This window comes from Aquila chrysaetos, chromosome 20, assembly GCF_900496995.4.
Source record: "Aquila chrysaetos chrysaetos chromosome 20, bAquChr1.4, whole genome shotgun sequence".
NCBI classification, from domain to species: domain Eukaryota; kingdom Metazoa; phylum Chordata; class Aves; order Accipitriformes; family Accipitridae; genus Aquila; species Aquila chrysaetos.
The window spans coordinates 4695948-4722498 of record NC_044023.1 but is presented as its reverse complement, the minus strand read 5'-3'; the positions used below and the strand labels follow the sequence as shown (position 1 = coordinate 4722498).

Sequence of the window (26551 nt, the reverse complement as noted above, 5' to 3'; positions counted from 1 at the left end):
TTAGGTTGACGGTTGGACTCGGTGATCTTAAGGGTCTTTTCCAGCCTAAATGATGCTGTGATTCTAATTACCATTCAATTATCGCTTAATCGCCATTTGATGACCACGTGATCTTCATTCGATCATCGATTGATTACCACTTGATCATCGCTTCATCGTTAATAAAACCCTCTGAGTTAAGCCCACGGCGACGGTGACTTCTCTGACTAATTCACCTGTGACACCAGGAAGGACTGGTGGGAGGTGTGATGGTCGGAGGCCGTCTTGGGCTTAGCGACCATAAAATGATAGAATTTTCAGGTTTTGGTGAGGCAAGGAAGGTGGTCAGCAAAACCACCACTATGGACTTCCGGAGGGCAAACCTTGGCCTCTTCAGGACACTGGTTGAGAGAGTCCCCTGGGAGACGGTCCTGAAGGGCAAAGGGATCCAGGAGGGATGGACATTCTTTAGAAGGAAATCTTAATGGCTCAGGACCAGGCTATTCCCACGTGCCGCCAGTCGAACCGCCGAGGAAAACGACCGGCCTGGCTGAATGGGGAGCTTTTGCTAGGAGTCAAGAAAAAAAAGGAGAGTTTATCATCTCTGGAAGAAAGGGCGGGCAACCTGGGAGGAGTACAGGGCTCTTGTTAGATCATACAGAGAGAAAATTAGAAAGGCAAAAGCTCAGCTGGAACTAAATGTGGCCACTATTGTATGGGACAACAAAAAATGTTTTTACAAATATGTTAACAGTAAAAAGAATCCCAAGGAGAATATCTATCCTTTAATGGGTACAGAAGGGAACATAGCCACCAGAGATGAGGAAAAGGCCGAGGTACTTAATGCCTTCTTTGCCTCAGTCTTTAATAGAGAGACCAGTTATCCTCAGGGTACTCCACCCCCTGAGCTGGAAGGTAAGGGTGAAGAGCAGAACATACCCCCCTTAATCCAGGAGGAAATAGTTAGTGACCTACTATGCCATCTGGACACTCACACATCTATGGGACCCGATGGGATCCATCCAAGAGCACTGAGGGAACTGGCGGAGGTGCTTGCCAAGCCACTCTCTATCACCTATCGGCGATCCTGGTCAACAGGGGAGGTCCCAGAGGACTGGAGGCTTGCCAACGTGACTCCCATTTACAAGAAGGGTCGGAGGGAGGATCCGGGGAACTACGGGCCTGTCAGCCTGACCTCGGTACCGGGGAAGATTATGGAACGGTTTGTCTTGAGACCACTCACATGGCAAGTCCGGGAGAAGCAGGGGATCGCGTCCAGTCAGCATGGGTTTACGAAATGCAGGTCCTGCTTGACCAACCTGATCTCCTTCTATGACCAGGTGACCCGCCTAGTGGATGAGGGGAAGGCTGTGGAGGTTGTCTTCCTCGACTTCAGCAAGGCCTTTGACACTGTCTCTCATGGCATACTCCTTGAGAAGCTGGCGTCTCATGGCTTGGACAAGTGTACTCTTTGCAGGGTGAAAATCTGGGTGGATGGACGAGCCCAGAGGGTTGTGGTGAATGGGGTGAAATCCAGTTGGCGGTGGGTCACAAGTGGTGTTCCTCAAGGCTTGGTGCTGGGCCCTGTTCTGTTTAATATCTTTATCAATGATTTGGACGAGGGGATTGAGTGTACCCTCAGCAAGTTTGCAGATGACCAAGTTGGGAGGCAGGGTCAATCTGCTTGAGGGTAGGGAGGGTCTATGAGGGATCTGGACAGGCTGGATCGATGGGCCGAGGCCAATTGTATGAGGTTCAACGAGGACAAGTGCCGGGTCCTGCGCTTTGGTCACAGCAACTTCATGCAGCACTACAGGCTTGGGGAAGAGCGGCTGGAAAGCTGCCCGGCAGAGAAAGACCTGGGGGTGCTGGTTGACAGCCGGCTGAATATGAGCCAGCAGTGTGCCCAGGTGGCCAAGAAGGCCAACAGCATCCTGGCCTGTATCAGAAATAGTGTGGCCAGCAGGAGCAGGGAGGTGATTGTTCCCCTGTATTTGGCACTGGTGAGGCCGCACCTCGAGTCCTGTGTTCAGTTTTGGGCCCCTCACTACAGCAAAGACATGGAGTTGCTGGAGCGTGTCCAGAGAAGGGCAACCAAGTTGGTGAGGGGCCTGGAGCACAAGTCTTAGGAGGAGCGGCTGAGGGAGCTGGGGCTGTTTGGTCTGGAGAAGAGGAGGCTGAGGGGAGACCTTATCGCTCTCTACAACTACCTGAAGGGGGGTTGTAGTGAGGTGGGTGCTGGTCTCTTCTGTCAGGTGGCTGGAGACAGGATGAGAGGAAATGGCCTCAAGCTGCGGCAAGGGAGATTTAGGTTGGATATTAGGAAACATTTCTTTACTGAGAGGATTGTCAGACATTGGAATAGGCTGCCCAGGGAAGTGGTTGAGTCACCATCCCTGGAGGTATTCAAAAAGCGAGTAGATGGGGTACTTCAGGACGTGGTTTAGTGGGCACGGTTGATGGTTGGACTTGATGATCTTGAAGCTCTTTTCCAACCTAAAGGATTCTATGATTCTTTGATTCAGCCTTCCAGCTCTGCGCCAACTTCCACGGAGCTGTGCAGCCGTCACTCTGCAACCAAATCTCTTCTCCTTCTTGCACTAGAAAGGTACTTGCTGGTCTCCAATGGGAGGGAGATCCTTTTGGATGACTGACATTTCCCAGGCCCCCTGTTACCTTGCCGTAGAGCACGTGTGGGTTTTTTGCTCTAAAGGGCGTATGACGGGACTCAAGCCCTCGGTAACAGGTACTGCTCTGGCTCTCCTCAACTCTGAGGAGTACGTTCCTGACCAGGTGTTTGCAGTCTCTCTTAAAAAGGATGTCTTGGCTTGTTCTGCAAGAAGGAAGCCTTCAGTTGGTGCAGCAGCAATCACGTTGGAGAACAGGACCCGGGGCTGGGGAACGGGGAATGGCCTTTGGTAATGTTCAAACAGTGTGCGGGTGTTCCAGCTGAGGAGCCAGCCTGCTAACAGAGAGCCTGGGCGAGGACGTAGCACAGGTACACGGGAGGCCAGGCCACGGGCCTCATGGGGGGCCCTAACTCCGCAGCCCACTGCTCAGCCCCACTGTACCCGGGTCGACACCCCGTAGCAGCTCCCCGCAGCGCCGCCTCACCGGGAAGAACCACCGGCCGCCACAGCCGTTTCCCGCGCCTGAGGCGGCTCCGCCCGGCGCTCTGTGCGCCGCCGCGACCCGACCCGACCCGCCGGCCGCTCCTGCCGCGAACGCGTGGCGGCGCCCCGGGGGTGCCGGAGTCCCGGCGGATCGGCCAGCCCCGGCCCGCCCCGGGGAGAAGCGGCGGTGCTCATGGCGACGTGGCTGGGCGCCCTCGGCCTCGGCCTCCTCTGCCTGCTGCCGGCGGCCGGTGAGCGCGGGCCGGCGGCTGAGGGGGGGGGGGGGGGGTGGGGGGTGCCGGGCGATGCGGGCGGGGGTGACCCGGCCCTCCAGGAGGGCGGGCGGGTTCCTTCGTCTCTTTCTGAGGCGGCTTTGGGGGCTCTTGCCGGCTTCCTCCGCGGCCGGGGCTGCCTCCCCCCGGGGAGGCCCTGCCGAAGCTCCCGGCGTGGGGGAGCCCCTGGCTTCCAGCAGAGACCCCTCAGCTCGGCTGCCCAGGCGGCGGTGGATGTCTCCCGCCCGCGCCGGGGCGAGGGCCGACGCTGGGGCCGGGACGCGTGGTTTTGGGGGAGGCCGCTGGGGACCCAGCGGGGGATAACCCACCCCTGAACAGCGGGTTTGGCGCGAATTGGGTTCACTGAGAGAAAAGTTGTGCTGAAAGTGAGGTGGGGTGGGGTTGATACTGGTGTGCGTTGTCAGCAGCAATTAGTGCCGCAGTATTGACTGGGTGGACTGTCTACTGGTAAAGCTAAGGTAAGACTATTGGGGGAGAAATGACGTGCCACAAAGTGGCTGCCAGTCACTCCTGACGCATCCCATTGAAAACTTGCAACTTTTCACCCCCAACACAGTAAATTTTAGACTTTTAGGGCAAGATACTATAAATACTTAGATGTTAAGTGATGATACTGCGTAAACAGCACTGCTTATAGAAACTGATTTGATACTGGAGTTCATACACAGCTATCGGGTGCTAATGCTGATAATGGGGATTTTTTATCAGCCCTATCTGTAACTATCCTGTTATTGCACTTAAAGGATGGAGCGTATGGTCTTCCCCAACTTTGTCACGTAATGAGAAAAAGCAGATGTGATCATAGGACTTATCAGGTGAAGTCTCAGAAAAGGAGAAGCGCTCTTGATATTGTATGGATCAGTGGCATCTGATGGATCAAATTATGCACAGACATGCAGGAAAGGTGAACGTGATCTTTAGTGGATATGCAAGAGGACATTTAACTTGGTCAGAGTAGTAAAGGATCACACTTTGAGGGCTGAGCTAAAGCATGGCTGAAATGGTCAGAGTTTTATCTGTAAGTACTTTGAAGGGCAAGCACCAGAAAAAGGGTTCTTTAAGCTGGCTCACAATGACAGTGCTACAGCAGTAACTGTATGCAAGCTGGCCTTGAATGTATGGGGTTGGAAGTTTTCTTATTGAAATGGTTGGAGACTTTCAGTGGCAATAGCTTAGCAGCTCTGCTCTTGAGGTGGAACTTTCTGAACAACTACACCTGAAGTAATTTGAGCTTCTCGGATGGAGCGTAGTTTAGGAGCAACATGTCAGGCTGTCTTGTTCATGTGATATGTGATAGGAAGGAAAATGAGGAATAGAAACCAGCTGACTGCAGCATTTGTCGCTGAAAACTGTAATGATACTCTTGCTAAAGATTCTTCTATGGAAATGCTTTTTGCTTAAGCTTTGAGAAGTATTTTTATGTGACAGTTGGAAGCTTTTAATGTGCCGTTCTTACGTTGCAGTTATTCAGGCCTGAGATGGCAAAGAGAGAGAAAACAGCCAGTATGTTAAGGAATGTATCAGCCCAATGCAATGCTGAAAAAGCATGGGATGTCCCCTAAGAGATCCATCCTAGTACATTAACATCTCAATTTCCTTTCCATTGTAGCCACACCAGTTGATGCTTGCAGTGGGAAGATGCCACTTGACTGATTTTTAGTCCTAGGAATCTCTGTTTTATGCCAGGGATTAGCAGGATTAGGATTTTCCATGAAGTAAGCAAAGCAACAAGTAGAAAGAACCAAGTCACATGGAAATCCAAATCTACAATGAATGTGGTAGTGTTACATCTTTTTCACCAAGTCAAATATCTAGGAAGATTTAACATGTTCTTCTAGCTGATCTTGGGGTTTATGTGGGATTTTTAACATATTTGGCTAGTCACATTGCTCTTTGAGTCTTTACAGTAATTTAGTAGCTACTAGCAGATGTAGTGAAGAGAGTATCACCAGACAGAGCGTCTCGTAAGTATATTTGCATGCAGTTTTGTCCTTCACATATGTGTAAACAGTTGGGAAGAGCTACTTGACAAAGACAGGATACTTTGTGTGCAAGGAGTAAGTATTTGGAAATAATTGATTTGTAAGACATAACCAAAATACTTGGAACATATTTAAACGTTGACCTAGGTGAGCTGGTCAGTATGAGAAAGAGACTTTATATGATTATTTCTTTAGTTACTAACTATTGGATTTTAACTTTTTTCAGTTTTGGGTGAGGATTGTCAGGCATATATTGATCGTCATGGCAAGGCACAACCTGCAAAATCCTGTCCCAACTTCTGCTGTGGAGATTGCATGCATCGATACTGTTGCTCTAACACGTTCTTAAAATTTGATGAAGAACAACAATTTCAGTGTAATCTGCTTGATGAAAGGTATGAGGCAAACTGAATGTATACAGCAGGTTATCATTCTATCATCAAATGACAAAAATACACAGTTTGGTTAGAAACTTACAAAGGGACCTTCCAGCTCTGTATCTGGCTCTATCGGGTATCTATGTTCATGTATGTAACTTAGCCGTAAAATGGGAGCAGTGAGGTGGACAAATTGATGCATGAACTGGTGTGTGTTTTCTTGAGCATTTTCAAATACTTTTACCCTATTCAGTTTTTCTTTGAGGATGACAAAATTAATCTCTTTCTCTTTGTAGCATACAGTACCTTTCATAAGCATTTGGAAGTTAGCCAGGTACTTGAATAAGTCGTAAATTCCATTTTTGAGATGAATTCTCTTACTACAGGACCTCTGACTCAAGCAACATAAATTACATGCATGTTTTTTCGGATCCTGATGATTACATTTCTTCTGGCTCCAGGTAAGCCATGCAAAGTCTCAGCTTTTAAAATGGTATTTATTTAGAAGTTCTTCATTGTGTAATCAATACATGCCAGTAGAATACGAAAATAGAAATACTTATTTGTGTGTTAAGAACACGGAGCACTCAAACTCCGTGTACACGTCGGAATATCTGAAGAAGCAGAGACACGCAGAAGAGGTTAGATCGTGCTCTTTAGACCGTAACGATCGCTGTACGTAATGGTCTGTGTTCTTACTACGGAACGGGAGGTTGTCCTCTAAAGCATCAGTGTGCTTGCTCTATACCCTTCGATACTGGCAGATGAAGTCCATAAGAGAAGCTGCTTTTGTTTGAGGTATTTCCTTGCTTTTTAGCATCTTTTTCGCTTAGAACAAGAAATACTGGTAAAAACTTTTTCCATCTCAGGGGAAATAAATTAAGGCCATGCATTAAATTGGCAATTACAAGAGTCCTGCTGTACAACGCTTCTATTTTTCATAGCGTGGAAGACGACAAAGAGAGGACAGGGGTTAATTCTGAGCTATGAATATTCCGTGTATCTGCAGAAGTCTGAATAATTAATTCTTCCGGCGGTCACAGAAAAGGGGGACTCGGACTCCCGGCGGGGGCGGGCGCACAGCGGGAGGTGCGCGGCAGCCCCCGGCCGTCGCTGCGGCGCCCTTTAAGGGCGGGGCGAGCGGCGTGACGCCAGCGGGGGGCGGAGCCGGTCGGCGCGGGGCGCGGGGCGAGCGGCGGCGAGCATGGGGTAAGCGGGCGCGGCGGGACGGGGACGGGGACGGGGACGGGGACGGGGACGGGGGGGTCGGACGCCTGCGGGGAGGGCTCGCCGTGCCGCTGCGGCGAGGCCGGCCAGCCAGGGCAGGAGCGTGCCTCCCGCCCGGCGGCCCCCCCGCCTTCCCCGCCGGAGAGTCGGTAGCCTTTAGCGAGCGGGGCCGCGTCAGCGGCATCGCCCCCGCCTCCTGGGAACGGTGTGGTGCGGGGGGTACTCGGGGGCCGTGCTGGTTCTCTGACACAGCCGAGTGCAGCACCCCACGTCGCATCGGCTGGGGAGATACCTTTCCGCATCCTGTAGGCGGTAGGAAGGAAGCCTCGCTGGAGGCACCTAGTGGTAGCGCTGCCCCTGGCATACGGCAGGGCGTCGGGGCGGAGAGGGTGGATGAATGTCTTGGATCCTTGATCTCCTTGGACCCAGTAGTCTTCCCCGAGGAAGGGGCTGATGTGACAAGTGTTTTGGAGGAGCGGTGCCCCTTCGCGTCTGCTAGGCTGGTGGACCTGTCTTAACGTATCTGCAAATGGTTCAGGTACAGCAGGCGTGAGCCTCAGCTTGGAGTCAGTGTTTGCTCTTGATGCGTTTTTAGTGGAAAGGTAGAAAAAAACTTCCACGTCTTTGGGGCTGCAGAGATGTTGAATCTGCTGGAGTAATAAAGGTTAAATATAAAGAATGTAATAGATGTGTGTTTTCCATGCCAATGAGCATAGTTACTAAAAAGCACAGAAAACAAAAGAATGCAGTATTTTAAAAAACAAAACAAACCAAAAAACCTGCACAGTTGCTAAAGGAATTGTAATCAAGGCCCACAGTCCACAAAGGTGCATTTGTAAATGACAGAAAACATTTAGGAAGTAGCAGCTAAGTGGCTTTAATTATCTTTGGTTTTAGCTATGGAATGTCTAAAAAGAGAGACTCACTGGTGTCTCACCTCGTGAAAATGGGTCATTAGTGACTCTGTGTCAAGCTTCTTCCCTCTTTTTCCTTTCAATTACAGTACAGCTTTGAAAAATTAATGTGTTGTGCAAAGGCCTAGACTTAACATCAAACTTATTTTCTGGTTAGGCAATTTTAATAGAAAGATAGTAATTATTCACAGAAATACCGCCCTTGAAAAGCCACCCGGATGTGACTCCAGAGGAAAACCACATCCCAGAACTTTCCAAAGTGACTAATGACTTTGGATGTCTGATTTAGGGTGTTTCAACATCAGGAATGAAAGTGAGTAGGACTTTCTGTGATTGCAGTCAGTGGGACACCAAGTAGGCTTCTGTTTCATTACAGACTTTGCCCAGGTTTTTGCGTGGTGTGTGTGGGGTTTTTTGTGGTTTGGTTTTTGTGGGTTGTTTTGTTTTGTTTTGTTTTTTTTAAACCAAGCAGTAAGCTGTTATCTCTTCTGGAAGAGCTGACCCTACTTTCTGCCTGCAAGGTGCACTCCACCCTCTCTCTCCATGCCAATTTCTTTTAAAGTACAAGTTTTACATTGTTTCTTGATGACTAGGTTTGTTTAATACTTTACTGTGTGGAGAGAGGGCTGATGTCAGTTGAGATATTTCTTTGTATCTCCCAGCAAGATGAGCATAGTCTTTGAACAGTCTATAAGGTGAGGAAAGGCAGCAAAGGGCAACTTCCTTTAGTGCCCTGTTCTTTCTCATGAGTTGCAAATACTGCCTTTAACACTGCCTTTCAAAAGGAGGAGGTGATGGTTTCCTGGCATTGAAAGGGTCAGAAAGCATTTAGTTCCTCATTCTTGCATCGGGCATATTCCTGGATCAAGTTACCACTCTGGCACTTTGCTCATAAATCCTGGCTTTTTAAGAGAATTTCACCTCTCTGAGGGCTTGTCACAGACTGCATGTGGACTTGCCACTAGGCTGAGTGAGCTGGGGTGTCTCTTCTCCCTGCTTGGAAAATCTGCCACAGTTACGCTCAAATTCCTATAGGACCTTAGGAAAGGGTTCGGTCAGGTGGTATGTATGTTCTTCCTTGTCTTGTCTAGCTGAGGAGTTTTTAATTTGCTTGTGCTTTTGCTTTTTTTGCTGTGTTTATTCTGAGGTCTTCTGCAGAAGTGCAAGCAAATCACCAGTTTTTAGTAGGCTGCTTTTTATTAGTATCCTTTAATGTTAATATCTTTCAGTATTTAATACTGAGTATCAGGTGCTGTTGAGGCAGTGGTTCAAGGCACTTTGGCCAACCCTATTAAGTGTAGTTCACAGTACAAGCAGTTCATATCCTATAATCTTCTTTTGGACATTTTAAAGACAATAAATTACATTCCTTTGGAGTGTCTTAATAATGTACTTTCAAGTACTTGAAAGCATTTTGCTTCCCAGAACACTGCATTTGGAAGCAAATATAAACATTTTAGGAAAAGTATAAAAGTCAGTGTTAACTCAGGTTAAGGCTTTTTCAATTTTTGATCAATACTTAAAGATCATTCACAACTTTTAGGTCAGAGTGTAGGCATAGGTTTCGTATCACTGAACTTGTTAAATTTGCTACCATTTTTCCTTGCATGCAAGATGACCATATGCAATTTCTATAATTTCTGCTTCTAGTGAATGCATTGTGGGCAAGGATTTACTACTGGAAGGTGTTTCACTTTTTTCCCCCCTTTTAATCAGATTACTGAAATTTCCTCTGCTTTGCTCTGGTTTCAAAGATGGATTGTGAGTAGTAAGGTCAATTTAGTTGTTCTTCCCCTTTCATTCTGCAATATGTAGTATTATTGCTCTAAGAAACTGTGCAAAAAGCAGAGCACTGATTCACTGAACAGCAGTTGTCATAATTTGCATTGGTAACATGGTTATTTAGCCTTGGTATGCCAATTTTCCAATAGTGACCCTTACTGGAAAAGGAAATTAGATGACTCACATCCACAATCCAACTAATTGTGAAGTATTTGAGTGTTTAAGGAGGTGGAGCAATTCAGAACATCTGTATCAGAGTTACAGAACAAAATAATGTAGTTGGGGCAGCTGATACCAGTCTTTCTAAACAGAAACAAGACTTCAAATTGTATTGTACACAGTTAATTGGACTCTGTTTCTGAATTAATTTTTGCCTTGAAGTTACAGCAGATTGTGTAACAGATACAGTAATGCTTGAGAAAAGGCTGCTTATCCATACGTGATGAGAAAAGGGATGGAGAATGGCAGTCTTCCTGGGAAGCCTCAGCTGGCAGAGACACAACAGCCTTTTTAGACTGGGAATGCGCTCATTTGGGTTTTGTCATGGGCTGATCAATACATTGTCTTGTGACTTTGTTCTCCTTTTGTGAAATGGAGAAAATCCTTGTCATTCTGCCTGCCTTTGAAATGCAGCATCTGCTATAGCCTGCTATGTGCGTAAGTTGGCAAAACCAGTAGATTTCTAACTGTGGAAGATGTGAATATCTTAATTTGCTGTCTCTCAATTTAGGTGTTTAAAGCATATGTTTTCTCCACAGACAAGGTAAAAAATGGTGTGATATTGAACTATACCCCATTTTTCCTCCTCCCCTATCACTATCAGGGACTTCAGTTTACACTTGACTGTGTGTTTGGATGCTCCATCATCTGTAATAGGTTGCCAATGATAGGGAAATAAATTACGAAAATTATTCATTGGAAAAGAACTTCTAGAAATGTAAGCAGTCTCTATTTAATGAGCAGAGGATTTCTTTTCCATACCAGTCCTTAACATTTTTTGTAATAAATGACTTAAACTGCATACAGAGCCTATTCTGTGAGGGTTGCATTCAGACACCGGCTAATCTCACCAAGGAATGTAAGCTTCTTGTCTAGAAACAACTGAGATTTGGATTTGAAGCTTTTTAAAAAATTGTTCTATGCTTTTTACTAGCCTGAAAAGTAAATACAAGCTTGCACAATTTGTAATTGTAACTTGCATTATAGAGCATTTGGTTTTGTGTTCACTGTAGTCTCAGTAAAGGAGTTACTTAAAGCTGACAAAGCAGTTGTGAGTTGCCATTAATGATTTCTCAGCTGCCTGATTCAGGCAGTGAGCTTAATGCTTGTGCAGGTTCATTTACTCTGAAACCAAGATGGAAGCAGAGATTGAAAAACGCTGTCCTGGCTCAAGAGGCAGATGTGAATGGTTGGGTTAGTGTGCTCTTCTAACTACAGAAGGCTGTTTCGTGGCAAAAACCAAGACAACCTGGCCTAAACATGCAAAGACACAATAAGATTAATCACTTGAATTATGTTCAGGAGTTAATTTTTCTGTGGATGTGTACATCATTGACTGTATATACTTACTAGGGTAGAGGGTTCCCTCTTCTAACTCTGTGGGCTTTGCTGTAGCTCTACACAGTGTAACTCTGAAACCTGTAAATTTTTAACATACAGATTGCCTCTGGAGAGAGCTTGTCAAAGCAGCTGCAGGCAGGGTAACCCTCAGAGAAGGATCCTGTAGCCCAAGAAACAGAGAATCCTTCCTTGAAAATATGGCTAAAAGATGATGATTGTTATTTAGAAGGATTTGTGAAAGTTTGAGCATGTGGGTTCCAAAGCTAGCTCCAACTCTGCCATTTCATATACTTTCATAAAATAGCCATGACCTGAGGTATAGCGAGATGTATTTGTGATAGATTGTGTTGTAGATGTGTTATGGGAGGAGGAGAATGTCCTTAAATTGCCTAGCCTTTTAAAACTGCAGTTGTAGGGTCTTCTGTGAAATTAACAAATTAGTTTAATTTCAGGAAATTAGCAATTGTGCAAAGATTGGTCTTTTGATAAAGTCTATTTTTATTAAAAACATTTTATACCATTCATTTTTAATGTGATATTCCTTGCTGTTTACTAGCATGATTTCTGGTTTTCAATTTCACTGAGAGGTAAACTTAAAAACCTCTATTTTTTTAGGTTGTGGAAGGAACCAGTCATCAAAGTCACTTTTGTGACTTTTTTTTGTGAATGTCCTGTTAATAATAAATACAATTTAAAAGGAGAAGCAGTGGTCGGCCAGATATGACCTTTGCTGCAGAAGTCTGTTCTTATTTGTGCAGTGTTAGATTTTCCTTGAGGATCCTCATTGTGCTGGATGAGTAATACTTCTGAAGAGAGGGTGAGGCAGCATGTCAGTTCATAGTAGTATAGGATAATTAATTTACCTAATTTAAACTTTGCTCCTGCCTGAACACAGTGTTTCTAACTCTCATATATATGATGACGTGAGTAATGGTGGGTAAAGAAAAAGGTGTGTTTCATCTAAGAGCTGGGTTATAGGCAAAGCAAAGTGGGTTGGTGTAACCTAGTCTGAACTTCCTTTGCAGTTTCAGTGTGTTTGGCAAGTCATACACTCTGTTGCAATTTGCCAGGAAAAAAAACTTTAATTTTTTTTTTTTAATTTTATTTAAAACTTTAGGCCTTTAGCCAAGTTAGTTTCTAACTAGTTGCTTAAATCTGCTTTCTAGAGTTAGTATGGTATTGGCAGTAGCAAATTCATACTATTGCAGTTGTTGTTTACATGGGGAAAGCTTTCTGCAATACTTAATTTTTTTCAGTTAAACTTGTTCTATTTATTCAGTTAACCATTTCAGAAAAATCCCTCCTATTGCCTTTACATTGGTCCCAAATTTTAATTATGGTGGGGGTTAACATCCTGTATTGTTGAACTGGGTTCCTAACAGTAGGAGGGGAACTGACTCACTTTGTTTGCCTTAAATATCTGTGGCTGTAATCAGTCTGCATTCTCTTTTTGCCACTAAAGGAGCATTTTAAATTTATTTATCATCTGTAGAAGCAAATGCTTTATATTGTGTTTAAGGACAGTTTTTATGCTGAGGTTCCAATGGACTTGTCTGAAATGGTCTTGTGACCTGCATGAAGCCACAGTGTTAATTCTTGCACTGTTGATGAAAGACTTTAGTCCCTCTGATTGCATATTTTCAATATATCAGTTACCTATAGCAATTATTCTCAACTGTCTGCAAAGCGTACAATAGTAGATTTCCTGGGAAACTTCTCTGGAAAATTGTATTTTTAGTATGCATTACAGAGGGATTTATGTAAATAGACATATTTAGTACAAGTGAACTGTTTACAGACCAGGAAGAGATGCTTGTATACATTTTCCATAATAACCTCTTGCATCCGGGTGTCGGATGTCTGAGTAAAACCACAAACTCTGGGAAGTTGCCTCCCTGCCACTTTCTCATATAGCCTGTTTAAGAATTTGTGCTAAACCTGTTACATGTTACTTGAAAAAATTGAGAGGTCAGTGTCTTTCAAAAAAGCAGTAATTAGCTTTACTTCCAGTAGGTCTTTGCGTATGAAATTAGAGTTTATAATTTTGGGCTTTAACCGACATCAGCTTCCTATTTGAACAAATATAAAAAGGACCCATTCAATACTTATTTAGCAAACTTTTTCTCAAAGGACTCTTGCATTCTCTTTTTCTGTAACGCTTTTGCAGTTGTAGGGCTTCTTGGCTTACCGTGGCATTATTGTTGTTGCTTTAGTATTGGCTCTCATGCCAGAGCTGGCTTGGCTGATGCTAAGAGTCGCTGTGCTGTGCTCAGCTGCTGACTCTGGGGGGTGTAGCTCAGAGTAATTTAGACTGCAGGTGAACAGAGGTGTCCCAGGGGTTGTTTTGGGGGGCTCCTGCTGCAAACTTTTGTTCTTTTTGGGGGTACCCAGAAAGAACTATGGAAAATTGTGGTAAGTTTTAGGGGTTTTCAGTGGCAGTTAATATGTGTCCGTGCTAGAGCAGTTTAGCAGTTTACAATTAGCGATGACTTGAGCTGGTGCCGCACTGATGGGCTAGCCAGAATTAGATGAAACCCTTTTCTTCACATTAAGGAACTGTACCTGGGCAGGACCCTAGGAGGGACACTCTCAAGTGCTAACCTGAGTTAACATTTGAAAGACCAATGCAGACATCACAGTTCCAGTCCACTCTTCACTTCCATTGCGTAGGTTATAAAATGACTTAGCAGTTACTCAAACTTGCCAGCCTTATGAAACTATCAAGATTTCATAATTTTGAAACCATGCTGTTCAGTCCGAGTCTTAAGCTGCCTTTTGCCCACCACAGGAATCACTGGGCCCTTGTTTCTTAGGCACTTCTTGATCATGTAGAGATCTCATTTTGGGGAGGTGGCCCCTGGGTAAAATGGCTGGAGCAGGCCATAGCTGGCACTAGCAATTAGTGTGAATGCACCTGGACTATGAGGCTTAACTCTATGGTGTATATTTTGATTGTCCACATGGGCTGAAGCTCCTGTGGCCCAAAACCCATCTGTGCTAAAATATGCTGGTAGGTCTATCAAGTGTTAAAGTGATGCTAATGTTTTCCTGTGAGTATTAACCTCACAAGAGCTTGCTTTCTGTGTAATAGTAAATAGTTTTTTTGAGTCTCTAGCAAAGTGGTTCTTACGTTTTGAGTCTTCATGCTAAAATACTAAACTGAGGAAGTGTGTTGTTTATAAAGTTATAAAAACTAATCCCCCTGAAAGACTCTTGGGAAGTCATACTACTTTTTCTTAACAAAAAAAGTTTATCCTTTATTTTCCTGCTAAGCTTTAGAGGCAGTATGTGGCATTGTATGGCTGTGACTAAAATGTTGGACTTAGGAAAGCATCTCAGTCTAGGGACTTGTTTGGTCATGCCCTATACCTGAGTCAGGACAAGTCTGGACATTTACCATTCTGACACATTTCTGCGAACTGTAGCCTTTTCGGGAGCAGTGAAGAATGATATGGGTATACTCAATTTTTTAGACTTTTAGGAATGGCCTAAATTATCTTCTGAAGTCTTTCCGGACCACCCTGGGTTACAGTCGTAACTCAGTATTTGTAAATGTTTGTTTTTAAAAGCAGCCATGCTTTTGAAAAGGACTCTGCCAACATCTCTCTTGTAGCATGGAACAAATCTTGGAATAGATTAAGACTTGCAAAATAAATAAGCTGCTTAAACTAATTTTTCAGAACTAGGTGGTCTCATTGTTCATTTGGGTATTTTTTCTTTTTTAAAGACAAAAGTTGCAGTATGTCCCATTGTCATGAATGCATAGATATGCAAAAACTTTCTTTACAGCAGGGCTTGCAAAATGTCACCAACTTAAGTGATTCAAACTATTAAGGGGGTTTACAAATATGTTGCTGGAATTGAAACTTGGATATTTTCAAAAGCCTTAAATACACTCAAAGTGTTTTACATTTTTTTTCCACTTGACAGTGTTTAAGATTAAGATCTCTGATATGAACAACAACTGTCTTGAGAATTAACTTCTACAAGTAGTACTGTTTAGATCCTGGGTTTGATTCTCCCATTTTAGTATGTCCATTGCCTCTCATTCAGTACCAAAAGGGGTAAAACAGGCACTAATCACATAACTCCCTTTATGTGAACTGGTACCTGTTTTGAATAAATAGAAAACTTTAAAAGTAAGGTCAGTCTCTGAGGTATGCTCATTACATATGCAATTTAGGGCTTTTCAAAGGTGTGGGATTAGGGGTAGAAGTGGAGTAGGGCAAGGAGGGAGAGAGGTGGTGGTAGGAAAGGACAGGGAGTTGTCTTTTCATATTTACTTTCCCATGGATTTTATGAGAAGTTGCAATTTATCATTGCTGCAGTAAAACTGCTATTAGGTTTGGTTTTGTTCTCAATTTTGTTTTCTATTAAATTATTGGCAAAAGTTAGCTTTTATGTGAAGAGAAAGAAGCAGGAAACGGCAGTGAATGAGCTCAAGCTGTTTATAACAGTGTGTGCTTTATTTAGAGACTATGGTATATATAATGTGGGAGTTTGGAAACCTGTGTTCAAACTGTGATGCCAGCAGAGTGTTCTCATCTGGTGCTGTGGCCACCCTGACTTCTGCACTCTGATGTTTGTTTGCAGAATGCAGGGGGTAAAGTGTGTTGTTTGGTTTGGTTTTTGTTTGATTTTTTTTTTTTTCTTGGTTAACCATTCAGTGGAAGAACCTTTTAAGCTACAATCCCTTATGTCTATTCTTTTTCATTTATGTATAATGCTAACAGTTGGTAATTAAATTATCATTTAGTGTGAGTATATTTTTTTCAAAATATTTTCAGAGTCCTTTTAGGCAGATTCATCAAGTAAAGGCAATTAAATGAAGCAATAGTTTTGTTTAAGAAAGGAGTATAGGCTTTCTGAAGTTAGTACACTGCAAGAGACTCTTTACACAGTATTTGGAATATCTTGTCTCCTCAAGCTTAGGCAGTTCACTGAGTAAAGTATGCTGAGCACCATTCTGGCCTCACTTGAGTAACATCTTCTATTACTGGTAGCCTTCCTGCACTTTTTTCAGTAGTTTTACTAGTGGGATATTACTGAATGTTCAGGAAGAAGTGCTCAGGGTAGTACCCCTTGGGCAGTAAAAGGACAGACTTTATTACAGTAAGGTAGTGCCTGACAATTGAGACATTCCGAAAGAGTATTGCTAGTTTTGATTATCAATAGAAATTGTTAGGGGAAAAAAAAACTTTTGAAGAGCTCTGCTGTTGAAAGAGAGTGTTGATACAGCAAGTTGCAAGTTGATAGCACATGCTGTTTTGTTTTCTGTGTCATTCTACCTTCTGCTGTTTCAAGACATAAGTCTGCATGAGCCCAAGCACTGGCAGGAAAATTATGGTTCTGCTATAAAGTAGGTGATAAAAACGCCTACAGTAATCCAGTTGTGAACGCTCCTTAGAAAATTATGGGAAGAACTAACTCCTGTGTGTTGTTTCACTCACTGGGCTGTTTCTGAAGGCTTGTAATTTTGGTCTGTAGTAATCTCACAGTATTTCAGTGGGTAGAACTGAATCACAGTGTTTACACACACAAACAGAACCGCACTCTAAAGTGTGTACGTGTGACACGCCTGTACTTTAAATATGTGTTTCCATTTAGCTCTTTAAAAGATGTATGCAAAATGTTGTCATACAGTGGTCATGTAATTTTAGCAAAGACATAGACAAATGATGAAAATGCACAGGGTGTCTCTAACAACTTGGTGAAAATAAGGGTATGGTGGGGTTTTTCCCCTGAGGTTTGCTTTTGTCGCTTTCCTTATTAGAGATAGTAAATAGGCAACGAGATATGCGTTTCAGTGAGCAGAAAACTGTATTACAATAAGTGAATGGAGCCTATGCTTCAGACTGACCACTGTTTTTATCTGTTGGTGGCTGCAGATGGGCTTGTGCTGTTTTCTCTGTTGTCATATCAGAACTGAATACGGTTGTGAAAGATAAGGGGGTCTCTGCCAGTTTCCTGCTGTGCTAGTTTATTTATGAGTAGACATTTCTCCACTTTGTCTGTTTTCTCCATTTCTTAGGTTTGTTTGATTTTGCCCAGCCTTTGCTAAAGTTGAAAGCGGTTCATTGTCTGTACAAGTAAAGAATTCTAGTTGTCTATGTCAGGCCTAATCTCTTTCCTTGATACAAAAATTCCTTTTCTTGGCATAGTTCACTAGCAAAAAGTTTTTTACTTCTGTACTGGGGAAGAAGCCCAAGGAAGAACCTAGAAGACTCTTTTCATTTGTTGTCTCTGCTGATGTTGCTTGGTAATAATTGTGTGTAATAGAAATGTTATTTTCCCTAGTGAGAGAGCTTTCTCAGGGTTGATAACAGAAGTGGGAACAAGAACAAGGTAAATGCTGTTGGCACTCCACAAGTAGCAGTAATTGTAGTTGTTGTCAACATTTGTTGTCATGCAGTTTCTAGAGGTGTCCGTAGTTTGTCACAGGCTTTCATGCTGTTTCTTGTGAATGTTGCAATCAAGATGCTTAAGTTTAACGTATGAATCCATTGTGCACAATTTTCTTTTTCTTCTCCAGTGTGTATATGAATTTATATAATGAGTATCTAGTAAGGACCCTGTATAATTAATCTAAATTCCACAGGTCACTCTTAAATCTAATCAATTTCTGCATAAACAAGTATTCAGCTTGTGTTTTCAAACTAACTTGATGTATGTTTGCTGTTGGACAGGAGGCAGCCCGTGTTTCAGGATGTGTGGTATCATTGTTCATGATTATCTCCCCGCCTCCTTTGAAATTGCATTTGTATCTTCCTTTTTATACCAGGCTTGAAAAAGATTGGATTTTTGGATAGAGATGAGCTGGCTGTGAACTTACTGTGCTGAAGTGAAACTAATGCTTGTGAGGATGGGGAGAGCACTTAAAAGTGGCATGGTTAGGAATGTATTTGCATGTGCAAGTCAGCATATGAAAAACATGCTGTAAAGCTGCAATAAACGTGACAAAGCATGCATGCATCTTTACATTTTGCAGCTGTGTTGCAATCGTCTATTTGCTTTCCCGGCAGTGTTTCTGACGTGGCTTCTGGGACTTCAGGAGGCTGCAGCAGTTCCTGCTTCCTGTTCTACATGTAAATCTTAGGTGCAGTGACCATAGCCAATCCACAGTGTTAGGTTTAGTATTTGAGGATTAAATCCATAGTGTTATATTTAGTACTTAACAAAATCAGTGCACAAGTTAGATGCAGTTACAGTTAGATAAAATTGTTGCTCAGATTCTTGAAAGAGATTTGACCCAAGCTTTTTCTTCTAGCTGTTGCAGAAACAGAGTGAAATTGATGGAACCTTTCTTAAGGGAAAAAATGTATTTTAAATTGAACCTGTTCTATTTGTCAATGTTTCTGTTCAGTGTCCAGCTTACTGAGGGTTAAGTTGCTCTAGAAGACTGAGGTGAGGTCTTCCAAATTTGGGCTAGGGATAGAGTGCTTTACTTTTTTTTTTTGTCAGTGATTTAACCGTGTGGTGTCATTGATACTCAAAAACAGTTTTTACATTTGATGGCTGTTTGGTAGCCAAGCAAAAATTGCTGGAGGTTCTGGAGATGTGTCATTTTGTTTAAAGCTGTTTAACAGGAAACTGAGCAGGAAAAAAAATGGAGTTCTGTAGCCAAAATCTCTACAAAGCAGCAAAAACAGGATGGATGTAAAACCAGCTCTCCGCTCGTTATTTTAGAGCTTGTTAATGAAAACTAACTTCCTGCAATTGTTCCCAAAACTGATGCATGGTGCATTTTTTTTAAGAAATAATGGAGACTTTGGCTTCTATGGAAGAAGGGCTTTATTGCTTACAGACAGTAGGAAACAGATCATGTGAATTAACACTTAAAAGGGAACTGTCACTGGGCATTTAATGCTTTACAGTGTTACTTTTTCTTCCCTGTGTGGTAAACAGAACTTATAAACAGTCATCTCCGGAAGCTTTATGCCTGCTTCTGTCATTTGGTGCTCATCACAGAGGTTAAAGATGGTGTAATCTTTGGTCTTTCCACACTAGGTTTTGGTGGTTTAGGCAGTGTTTCTGCCTCCCATAATGTAGCATAACATACTTGCTGTTGCAGTTAAGGTGGCAGAATTTCTAATCTTCCAAACCATGTGAAATGTGGCTTCTAAAACAACTATTTACTAATGTCAGGGAACCTGCCAAGAATCTGCAGCATGGAGGGCTCTGCTCAGTACCGAGATTGTCCTGACTGGGCCTGGGAGGTCTTACAAGTGTACAAAGAACTCGCCATCATCCCAAAGTCTGGCGTGCTCCCTTTCAGGCATGCCTGAAAGTGTTCAGAGCAGTCATGTCATGTTTGGAAAATTAAGTCACCAGACTAGTGATTTTGAAACCTTAGCGCAGTAACCTTTTGGAATACATAAAGGGACACATAGTTGCACTAAAATAACAAGAATTGCAGTGACACTAAAATGGTAGGGACCAAAGACTCATGTTGGGCCCTTTCCACGTACAGGAGACGGCGCTCCTTGATAGCAGTTGGTCAGCCTCCACTGATTTAGCAGCCGCCTTCTGATGTAGCACTGCATTTGACAGTTGTTCGTTATTCAAATGCATGAAGTAGTAAGAGTAACAAATTGGAGGAAGAGCAATGTGTTGGCTGCAGAAGGTTAGGTTAAAGTATAACAAGTTTGTGTGAAAGACACTTACCGCTTCTGGCCCTACCTTTTTTGCAGTTTTGGAACCCTTATTGCCATTGGAGTTACTGTTTGTGCGGTGATTATAATTACTATTATTCTGTGCCTCACCTGTTCATGTTGCTGTTTGTATAAAGCATGTCGAAGACCACGGCGTAAGTACCTGTATATTTATTTTCTTTTTCATGTCTTTGAACAGGACCTCCCCCCCCCCCCCCCGGAAAATTATGTTCCTATAAAAGGTGAAAATAATCTTGCCTTACCTTTCTGCTACAGAAGTTGCAATACCTAAACATTAAAAATAAGCATTTCAGCTGCTTCACAATGTGAAGTTGCAGAGATATTTTGGAATATTTTCTAAGCATGTAGAAGTTCTCTCCCCACGCCCACCTCCCGCCCCAATGTGTGGATTTTGGCGGGGAGGGTTGGGGGTGTTTTGTTGTGGGGTTTTTTGTTGTTTAGGTAAGCAGGGGATAGGATGAAATTTAATAACTTTCCCAGTCTCTTAAAAATGTTCCTGAAAAATACACAAAGGCCCAGGACTGCAACAGTACAATCTTGAGCAAAGTCTGCAATTGTACCATAAAGAGGAAGGAGATCTCAAAAACAAATTATTGCAATTTATTAGAAAGAGTTAATACTCCCTTATTCCAGTAAGAGATATAAACCAATGATCCAACATCAGCTCCTACAAAAATCGATGACTTAATGTATATTTGCCTTTCTGGCTGTTACTTAGAGAAAGATGTACTAACACATGGATGTATTAGTGTGTAGATGACATACAAAAGGAAACTTATTTGGGCAATCATGGTAGGGAAGCTCCTTACCTAATAAAGGAGATCTTTATCAGCTTAATCCTTAAAAGCAGATAACATTTTTAAATGAGCAGTTTTTCCAGTCTCATACCAAATGATAGATAACTTGGCTGCAGGGTTGAGTTCCTGGTTTCTGAAGAGACCAGGAGAAAAATTCTTTGTTCTTTGTGGTTGAGAAACAAGGAGATAAGTTGGCTGCTATCCCAGTATGTGAAGGCTCTCATTACCACCAAGATCAATGGAAGGATATTTAGAGGCATACATTTCTAAATCTTTCATGGAACTTTGAAAATGAAATTACCCAGATTTTGAAGTGAGAAATTAATTGATCTTGAAGAATGTTTTTTTACATTACTGTTGTTGGTTGTCCCAGGTGATCTTTTAGAGCCACCAGCACTAACCATGTTCCTTTTGCTTGCTTGTAGCTGTTGTGGCCACCACTACTTCCACTACTGTGGTTCACGCTCCCTATCCCCAACAACAGGGAGTGCCACCCAACTACCCAGTAGCCCCATATCAAGGATATCAGCCTGTGGCTATCCAGCCACAACCAGGAATGCCGGTAGCACCATACCCTGCACAGTATCCTCCCCCTTACCCCATGCAGCCGTCAGGACCCCCAGCTTATCATGAAACGGTGGCAGGTAAGACAGCGCTGAGTGTTTTTTCATCTCTTAAATAGCTAAAGAGACAGTTGCTTTGGAGCCGATCTTGTATTATTTACACTTATTATTTTCTATGACTATATAAATGTAAATGTAAATGTAAACAAATTATTTAAAAGTCAAGTTATGGTGGATGCTGTAATTCACCCTTGCTGAAATTTCCCTATCACCATTTCTATTGCATTGCAAGAGGAGATGTGGCTGGAGCTCTATTGGCAAGGTTTGATGATATGTGGGACTGTCAGTGGATCCAGTAGAATGTTTTACTAATGGAGTTGAAATTTCATATTAAAATCAAAGTCCAATTAACATATGTATAGTAGTTGGGTGTTTCCACATACCCTTTCTAATCTAATATTTGCTAGATGTTTCAGTTTATACACAGATGGCATTTTCTAGTAGTTCATTGCTATGTTTATAGAATACCGAGTCTCTGATAGATTTCAGACAAGTTTGCTGATGACTAGCAGTTAGAAATACCAGAATCTTTTTTCTTCTGCTTTCCTTCTTTCACAGCATTGTTTTCATGCAGCTTTGTTGTTGCTATTACTAATTCTCACTTCTGCTGGTAATAGCTGTTCTCTGAACAATTGGCTCCTGGCTGTTCAGAGAGGCCAAAACTAGGCTGTTACCTGTCCAAGGATTTTCAAGCCCTCTTACAAACCACGCTGTTAATACTTCTAAGTAACAAGCAAAGTATAGTCCTGAATAGTAGATAATGCCCACAGAAAGTAACTTTTTCATGACAACTCAAATACAAAATGTCTGTTCATGGTCTGAAGCATTTGTAAACCATTTAGAAGTTGCACATTACATGCAGGGCTGGTTTGCATATTGTTGAAAACACTGACTTGGCAGGCCTGTTGACTTTATTTTTCTGTTGTAAACTCTGAAGAACCTGTGGGGTTTATGGGATTACCCCAAAGTGCTTTGGCTTCATCTTTATCATGGGAGGGAGCCAATAAAGTAGTCATTTTGCTTCTCCTACTCTCTGGTTTCTCAAACTGCTGCTGGTTTGTTAGTTCTTAAAATATTTTTTTTTTTCTGGAAAAATCTCAAGGCACTTTCCATGTTCCCAGCTGAGAATGCCTCAAAATGAGAGCTCTTTTCTTTATTTCTCTTGTCTATTAACCAAGGGGCAGTCTCTTAATTAGGTCACATGCAAGGGAGAGAATACCTGCTGTCATAGAGGAGCCAAACCCACTCACTTTACAAGATCAGCAGAAGATAACCACACTTATATGTTCCAGGGATCTAATCAGGTGTTGCGTTATTTGAACTAACTTGTGCTATTTGACAGACATGAAAATGAAGATGCCACTTGAGAGCAGCTTGTCTCAGAATACTAGAAAATAAGGATGCCTTCCGAATGATATACATCTAGTATATAAGTCAAAATCTTTAGTGCTTAGCGGTGGGATACTTTTTTCCCTTTTATTTTAATTTTAATTAACTCTGTGACACTTACCAGGAAAGCATTTTCCCTGAAGGAATCCTAAGATGCTTTCTCTAGTGCTTTTTCTTTTTCCCAGTAGTTTATTTTCACTTCTCGGCATGCTATCAGGTATATCCTGTTGTTTGTGCATCTCTGACTTCCACTGGCTGTTTTTTTTAGACCTGATCTGTTCCTTTTTTTTAGACTATGTTCTCCCCTGAAGGATAACCATGTGCTTGTGGCTGCCATAATACACATGTGGGTTTAGGTTTTTTGATGCTTAAGTGTACAAGAACAAAGGTTTTTGTGATCTTACTTTTGAAATGCGGATGCTTTATGACTTAGCACAAACTGTTCTCAGGTCCAGTTAAGATACTAGATAAGTTGAACCTCTAACTGCGTGCTCAAAACAGAAGTTGCCATTATAGATGCAGAATTCAGAATGTGAATTTTACAAATCTGTTTTTTCTTGTGTTTTGCTTTTGCAGCTGGTGCTGGAGCACCTTACCCAATCAGCCAGCCCCCTTACAACCCTGCTTATGTGGATCCTCAGAAGCCCACCTATTGAAAAGATCTTCTACTATGCTTCTGCATACAAAACTTTTTAAAGTATAATTTGTGCCGTTTACACCGTGCAACTGTAGTATATTTTTTCTGGAAGACAGCAATCTTTTGTCTAAGTAAAGTGAAAGTTAATTCACTATCTTTTTTTTTAAATGCTTAGAGTACGAGGAAGGAGTATTTTTCTTGCAGAAGTTGTTAATTTATACCTCAAGCAAATACAAACCGAGATTTTGTTCTATGTACAATGAGAAAAGCATGAAGGAGTACTTCAGAAATAAGAACCACAATAACGTTTGCTGTGCAATAATTTTGAAAGGAATGGCCTAATATGAGCATTATCAAACACCCAAAGCTGTAGCAATCTTTTGCACAGTGAAAACATAAAAACTTAATCTCTGAGAAACTACCTGATATATGTTATGTATGTTCTGCCTGTTTTGAAGCTACTATTGTTAGGTAAGCTACAATGTAATACATTTCATTTACCATTCAAAAGGGAATTCTCCTTTTCTGAAACACATTTGCCTTCAGTAAGGGTAGCAAACCACGTTTAATTGTCTTTGGACTAGTTGCATTTTTCTGTGCTAAATAGCATGAGTTGATAATTTCCTTGTTTTCTTTCCCAATTTTAAGGCTTAAAAACTGTGCCTTCATTGGGTGTATTCTCAGGCCATTTTAATTTATAGCTAGAAATTAACAATGAAACCAAATTCTCTGCCACTTAGTAAAACAAATAGATCAAAAGCTGAAAACCTGAGAATTCTTCATAAAAATTATTGGGCAAATATTTGTTGTCCAAGTATTATTGGACAAGCTTACTTAAGTCTTATGTTGCTGATGAGTTTGGAAGGAAAATTACCACCTTAATTATATGTTAAGCAGAAGTACCTGCCAGTGTTCAGTCCTGCCTCATCATAGGGAAGGAATTTATTTTACAGGAGAGATGGGATGTCAGAAATAGATTGGGGTTTTTAAATGCTTGGGGTTTGTCACTGTCTTGTCTCTGGTGGAAACTGTAGATGGCAGGAACCTAGAAATAATAGATCTTTATAAACTCAGTCTGCACTTGAAAATAATATGCAGGGCGGTTAAGAAATCCCAGCCCAACACACAGTAGAGATTCAGCCTCCTTTTGTCTTCAACATTCCCATAAAGCTGAGCCGAGAATGAGAAGTCAGGGAAAGTAAGAGTGGTAGGATTTGGTCACAGCGAGGTAATGTATTTTTAAGATGGTAGTCCTTGCAGTCATGAAATGTCTTGAGACATCCTCATGACTGTTACTGGTGTTTGCAAGGCTTTTCACTCTATACACCTTGTATTGATCAAAGGAATCATGATTTTTTTAGTGTCCTCTACAATTCTCTTTTTTAACATTGAAATACAATTTGTTATTCCTGAGTAGAGCTATCTAGTCTGTTGTATGTATCACTGCGACATAATTAGTGAAATAATTTTGACATATCTCATACACTGATTGTACTTTTTTAGAGAGGCCATTAAGCCATTTGTCCTGTGTTTCTACATTTGGGGTATATTACTGTTCGAAAAACATTGATGGTGGCATTGTTTTACCTCATATGATAGATGGAAACTGCTGCTGTCAAAGACAGCCTTATTTCTCTTCCTGATTTTTGAGTCTATTTCTGGGTTATTCCTATTCTTTTTTTCAAGAAAGTCTTCAGGGCATTTCAGAAGAAACTTGTAGAAAGTTTTTAGTGCTGGGATTCATGACAACTTAGGCCCCTCTGTTACACCTCTCTAAAAGTGTTGAAGTTAATGGCATGAAATGGTGCCACGAGGCACTCACAGACCATGCATGCCCTGTATCTGTGTGTTCCTCCTCTTTCCTGCCTTGTAAGCTGAGAAATTGGGCAATGCTTCATTACACTGTTAGGAGTTATGTGAGAACAACCAAAAATGGACAGTGTTTCCTGCATGGAGGATTAAATGTTTCCCTAGAAATCTGGAATTTTTACATGTGGGAGGGCACAGAGTAACTGCAGAAATAATTCTCTTGCTATAGATCCTACTCCTGTGTGTTTGTTCTTATAGAAGGAGGGCAGAGACTATTCCAGCACCTTTGTTAGCCAGCTGCCTGGATGGAGTCTGGCCAGGGAGATGCAGTCAGCGAGCACAGCTCTCGGAGCACAGGTACAGTGTTCTAGCGTTGGGCTTCATGAGGTTGTTACTCTGTACCGCTCTTCCTTTCCTCCATCTGGTGTGACAAAGCATACAGTTTGTGGCAGTGTTAGTAGGGTTATGTTTTGGTTATGGAAGGAAAATCTGCAATTTTATGAGAAGTCGGCTCAGTTATCTGGCATCATCCTTAAGGAAAAGATAGAAAAGTAAAGTGGCAACAATAACAGAGGTCCCCAAATCTGAAGTTTTGGTGTAGATGTTGTACAGACCAAATAAATTGCCCTGAACACCACTGTATGTGGAGCGGTGGAAGGAGATGAGGGATAGGGTTAAGGACCTTGAAAATTTACACCTTTCCTTCAGTGAATGTATGCTAATGATAACTATATACAAGTGAAGAGATGAATCATTAGTATACAAGGAACTACTTTAGTAGTAGTATTACTACTTCAGTTACAAAACTCATTGAAAGAAGAGAAAATGGTCCACTTCATAATCGGAGCACTGAATCGGATCTTTTCTTACTGTTAGTGTATTAATCATCATTAACAATAAGATGTAGGACCAAATTTTATTTACTTGTTGCCATGCAACCCATTGAAACTTGTTTTTGTATAGTTAAGAGAATGGGATAGTTATAGAAAAGATGGAGAAGTTGGTCCACGAACTTTTAGTTAAAGCACTGCTGATGTGTCAGTCCAAGTAGCTATTGCCTTCATGTCAAACTAGTTATCCACAGTGCTGTAGGGGAGGGGGAATGGAATTAAAATTTTAAATGTTGAAAGAGTATATGTTAATTTTTTTTTAAATTCTGTAAGTGCCTTTGTTTCAGAAATGTTTTGTGAAATTAAATACAGTAGAATATTCTGTTGTACTGAATTTACTAGATAATCGTTGATTTTACTACATACTGTAACCTAGCTTTGTATGTTGGTTGTTAAGTTAGTTTAAATGTAAGTATTCAAAAGAAATGGCATAAACTCTATGCACCTTTGTAATAAATGCAGTGTTTGAAGTATATTCTATCAATTTCGTTTTCTTAGCCTCAATTT

At 42.0% G+C, this 26551-nt stretch overlaps 1 protein-coding gene across 2 annotated transcripts; it reads left to right on the top strand.

The window, feature by feature from the left end:
• Positions 1 to 3210: 3210 nt before the first annotated feature.
• SHISA5 (shisa family member 5) lies at positions 3211 to 26517 on the top strand. 2 transcript variants are annotated; one of them, XM_029995951.2, is made up of 6 exons: positions 3211 to 3343; positions 5594 to 5762; positions 6131 to 6205; positions 19918 to 20033; positions 21122 to 21340; positions 23291 to 26517. In XM_029995951.2, exons 1-6 carry the CDS (start codon positions 3286 to 3288, stop codon positions 23362 to 23364), a joined length of 711 nt encoding a protein of 236 aa, XP_029851811.1. In that variant the 5' UTR covers positions 3211 to 3285; the 3' UTR covers positions 23365 to 26517. The 2 variants fall into 2 exon arrangements, with proteins under 2 accessions (XP_029851811.1, XP_029851810.1); XM_029995950.2 differs by having other exon boundaries at positions 3212 to 3343; positions 23285 to 26517.
• The last annotated feature ends 34 nt before the right edge of the window (positions 26518 to 26551 follow it).

Coding starts and splice junctions, on each gene's coding strand:
- SHISA5 (XM_029995950.2), top strand. CDS start 3,286: ATGGCGACGTGGCTGGGCGCCCTCGGCCTCGGCCTCCTCTGCCTGCTG. Junction 3,344..5,593: donor CTGCCTGCTGCCGGCGGCCG/GTGAGCGCGGGC, acceptor AACTTTTTTCAG/TTTTGGGTGAGGATTGTCAG. Junction 20,034..21,121: donor AGCATGTCGAAGACCACGGC/GTAAGTACCTGT, acceptor GCTTGCTTGTAG/CTGTTGTGGCCACCACTACT.